The sequence below is a fragment of the Gastrolobium bilobum genome, unplaced genomic scaffold (assembly GCF_033153095.1).
Source record: "Gastrolobium bilobum isolate Gb01-03AN ecotype WA unplaced genomic scaffold, APGP_CSIRO_Gbil_v1 utg12463, whole genome shotgun sequence".
Classification (NCBI taxonomy): domain Eukaryota; kingdom Viridiplantae; phylum Streptophyta; class Magnoliopsida; order Fabales; family Fabaceae; genus Gastrolobium; species Gastrolobium bilobum.
This window is the reverse complement of record NW_026898920.1, coordinates 478,349-483,151: the sequence shown is the minus strand read 5'-3', so window position 1 is coordinate 483,151 and position 4,803 is coordinate 478,349. Positions and strand designations below refer to the sequence as shown.

Below are 4,803 nucleotides of genomic sequence, written 5' to 3'. Positions count from 1 at the left end.
AAGCAAAGCTTAAAGAATAGAAATTAATAGAAGCAAATAATATGCAAAGTGTAAATTTAAATATACTCAAGTATTCTAACAATGCTTATGTAAAAAGATAAAGAGTTAGAGAGATTGCAAACAAGATATATCCTGGTTCGGTCAGCACCACCGTGACCTACATCCAGATTGAAGCCGCTCGTTCAACTTTCCACTAATGGTCAAGCTTCAATGGTGCTTGGCAAACGACTACAACCTTCAAGAATTTTGGTTCTTGAAACCCTTACACTTCCACTCACTTTCCTATGCTATGAGCAACATTTTCACTAGGGTCTCATTACCCTCAACTCAAATAAACAGAATGAGAGTGTTTAGAAATGGATTTGTACTCTTGAAGTACATATTATACAAGTTAAAGCTTATGGGTATTGATCAATGACACAAGAATAAAGCTCAAAGGAATTTTAAGATCAATATGAGTAAGAACAAGTAATGAATGTATTCGATTCAATGAGAATAGTCAAGAATGATAGCAAAATCAATGGAACAATAATTCTTAGTGTTCTGAATCGTAATAAATGAGTTTATATAGGTGTTGGTACGAAACTAGCCATTGGAATGTTTATTGCCCAGCAAGTATTCGAATACTTTTCGTGAAGTATTCGAATACTTTTCTTAAGGTTTTCGAATACTTTGTTCATAGCATAAGTATTCAAATACAATCAAGAAAGTATTCGAATACTTTATTGACAGAGCGTAAATATTGCAATTTTTTGAGCTGTAAAGCATTCCTACTTGTCTCTAATCACTTTTAATGTAATTCATTGACTTGTTGAAAATGTTTTGAGGTTACGAAATATGTCAAGAGTCCTTTTCATAAATATTAAAGCTTTCAAGTGATTAGTGTCATGGATAATGCATGCATGGAGTTGAATATCCTTTGAGCTCTTTTATGCATCATTAATCAATTACCTTTACATTTAGATCTAAGCTCTCAAGGATATGTTGCAATCTTGATCTTTGATCTTGATCATGTGTGTTGAATGATTTGCTATTGTTGAATTGCTTCCTTGGACTTTTTGATTGTTGCAAGTTGTATTATCTTTGAAGTCGCTTCTAAGCTTGTTTGTTATAATCAAAACTCTTGTATAAATAAGCTCTTCATTTAAATGCATTGGTTTCACAAAATTTAACTCGTCTTCTTTCTTTTTCTTAACACTTTCACACGTTAGTTACTTAGTTCTTTCTTTTTACCAAAAAAAAAAAACTTAGTTTAAACCTAGTTTTTTCTTTTTCTCTCTCCCCCCTCTCTCTATATATATAGAAAAAATGTGTATTATTTTAAATAATGTAAAATTATGTTATTTTAAGTTAAAGAAATAAATAAATAAAGAGAAGCGAGAATGGGGGAAAAAATGTGTGTCCTACCTCTTTATAAGAATAAAATGATACAAGCCATGTTATTTAAAAGCACAAATATTATATATATATATATATATATATATATATATATATATATATGATTTGTTTTTCTCATGTTGTATGAGAAAACCTATGTAGCACCGATACCGACATGAGACACGACACACGACACGACACACGTTAATTTTAAAAAATATTAGATTTCGACATGTTAGTACACGTTTTGATATTAAATGATATTTTTAATTTATATAGTGTATCTTATATTTAATATTCAATAATTTAACAAAAAAATGAAGCTAAAGTTATAATAGCCATAAATTTTGCAAAGAAACATAAGATATCTCAAATATTTATATCAAACTCAATAAAATAATAGTCGTAATCCAAAAAATCTAATAGTTAGAACTAAAAACGCAAAACAACGCATCCTTTGAACCTTTTCTGAGTCTCTAAAACACGTGTTGAAGTGTCGAAAGTGTTGGATACGACACGTCAAAGTTTTTGAAGTGTCGGTGCTTCATAGGAGAAAACAAACCCTTCCTATACACACCATAAAAAAGTGTCACTCATTTTATTTTATTTTATTATTTTTAAATAGGTGGATCCCACAGGTGGATCCCACACTTAGGGCTTGTTTGGTGTGATGTATAAGACTTGATAGTATAAGTTTATACTATACGTTATGACATTTTCAGTTGTTTGGTGTGACCATCGTATAGTATAAATTTATACAGCAGAACCCCTCAATACATCAAATTGATGTATAACTTAATCAGGCCTAAGAAGGTAGAATTAAGCCTGATAAGAGATTGATGTATTAATATTGCTTACAAGTACAATTCTCAATAATTAATATATCATTTCAATATTAATATATTAAAATAAAAATTAATTTTTTAATATATTAATTTTTAAAATATTGGAAATTTTTGTTTTTATAAAAACTAATATATTTCAATATATTTTTTTAAAAAATCATTATCATATGACATATTTGGATGAATTACATAAATTATTTATAAAGGGCATTTTTCTTTAAAATATTTACTTTTATCCTATTTAGTATTATAGAATGCATTATCAAAACTAGAGGATATATCTTGTACAACACCATACTAAATGCTGAATAGTATTAAAATTTAATCACGTGCTATACAATCAAACCATATACTATCAGGTCTTATATTATTAGATCTTTTACTATCAGATTTTATCATTTACTATCCATCAAACATGCCTTTAAAGTATCTATGACATGAAATTAAAATTCTCTTATAATATAATTTTTCTATATATATATATATATATATATATATATGGGTTTAAAGCTCTCATTCAACTGGAACACTTTCTCTTCTCCCCAAACAGTAAACCATGGTGGGGCCCACCGTGTATATTTGAAAAACAAAATAAAAAATTGAACAAAAATTTTCGCTGTGTGCATCGCATAAGAACACACTTACCAGAAGAAGTGTTTTTCTTTTATATATATATATAGGCTTTAATAAGAGTTATGTTATAGGAAAAGTGATTGTGTTATGTTATAGAGATTCGTTTTGCGTGCCGAATATTTTTTTTTTTTTTTGCTGCGGGCCCCACAAAATATTGTGTGTGTAGAAAAATTTTTGTGGTCATGTTAAATGATAGAGGATAAACCCATATATATATATAGAGAGATAGAGTGGGTGTCATTTTAAAGATTATAAAATTGTGTCATTTTAAGAAAGAAAAAGAGATAGATAAATGAAGAGAAAGAGTTGACAAAAACAATAAAAATATGAGTTCCATCTCTTTGAAAGTAAAATAATACAAGTTAAGTCATTTAAAAAAATAAATATTTTTTCCATCTATATATATATATATATATATATATATATATAGTGAGAGTTTGTTTTTCTAGACACCATAAAAAAATGTCTTTTGTTTTTTTAATAGGTGAATCTCACAGTTGATTCGAGATTAAAATTCTCTTACAACATAAAATTTATTTTTCATATATATATATATATATATATATTTATAGGACTTTATTACTATCATGTTACATAACCCAAGAAAATTTTCCTACACACACAATTAAAAAGTGAGGTCCACATGTTTTTTTTTCTTCTCTTTCATCATTCCACATTCTCTCTCTTCTTTATTGTGAGGGTAGGAAAATGTTCTTATATCATATAACATTATAGTAATAAAACATATATATATATATATATATATATAGTTGCTGTTCTTCTTTTTTCATACCAAAAAAACGTATGTATGTATCTAATTGATTTTTCTAGTGCGGAAGTACATATTGCCCTGCAAAGGCAGTAGGGGGCTCTGCCTAACAGTAGAGAATAACAACACCAGAGGCATCCCGTGAACTTTACAAAAGAGGTCTTACAAAAAAAGAAAAATAAAAAAATAAAAAAAAAATTGCCTCCTTCTTTCTATGTAATGACCTGAGATTTTTGACTTACTAATTAATGCCCCCACAGGAAGAGTTCAGACTGCAACAAAGCATAGTAGTTAGCTGTCTCATCCTCAAGCTCCCATAACTTGTCACATAAAGAAGAAAACACATCTTCTCCACTGTTAAATCCATGATCTTCCCCAAAATCCAGTAACCCAGCCCCGTCAGTGTTTGGAATCCCAAGTTCATCATCAGAAGCTTGAAGGAGATGTTTCATGACCTTCTCCTTATCATTCTCCTCATCTTCCTTCAAGACATGAGGAGCAGAAAGACAAGTTGAGGTTGAACTCTCCTCTAAACTGGTGAGATTGTGTTGGTAATTTTCTTGAGCTGGGCACATCAAAAGGGTATCTGAGTTATTAGAGACACAAGTTATTTCCTTTTGAAGGCTTGTCATCAGAGTGGAGAGGTCTTCTGTGGACTCCTCTTCCTCTGAATCAAGAAGTGAGAGTATGTGGTTGTATGGCTTGTGTCTCTTTGAGTACTCTTCAAAGTCCAAATCTTTTTCCACTAGGGCTTCTTCTCTGGGCCTTTTTGGCACCAAAGTTTCCTCCATTAATTTCCTTGTGAAATAAAATGAAGAAAGAGAGGAAGGAAGAGAAGATGGAATGGAACTAAAATGGTATAAGGTTATGGCTAGTGATGAAGAAATGGGCTGAAGCTAATGGGCTGAAGCTAAGGGATGAGGAGAGAGATATGGAGAATGGAACATTATATAGGAGAATGGAAAGAGAGAGTAGTGGTCAAGATAAGAGAAAAATGGAAAGGAAAGAATTCAAGGGAATATTTTAATTTGGGAAACTTAGTAAAGATAGTTTGTTAGACTTAGACTAGAGTAGGAGAGGGAAAAATGCCTAGAAGATTTCAAAAAGGAGAAAAAAAAATTAATTGATTAAAGAAGGAAAAGAAAGGTTAAAAAAAGCCAATTCTTGGACATGGATTTG

At 30.0% G+C, this 4,803-nt stretch overlaps 1 protein-coding gene across 1 annotated transcript; it reads right to left on the bottom strand.

The window, feature by feature from the left end:
* Window positions 1-3,640: 3,640 nt before the first annotated feature.
* Window positions 3,641-4,558, bottom strand: LOC133285585 (uncharacterized). The gene has a single exon (XM_061482838.1). The coding sequence runs from the start codon at window positions 4,413-4,415 to the stop codon at window positions 3,870-3,872; it is 546 nt and encodes a 181-aa protein (XP_061338822.1). The 5' UTR covers window positions 4,416-4,558; the 3' UTR covers window positions 3,641-3,869.
* Window positions 4,559-4,803: the final 245 nt, after the last annotated feature.

Bases quoted from the DNA above. Each gene is read 5' to 3' on its own strand.
- LOC133285585 (XM_061482838.1), bottom strand. From the start codon at position 4,415: ATGGAGGAAACTTTGGTGCCAAAAAGGCCCAGAGAAGAAGCCCTAGTG.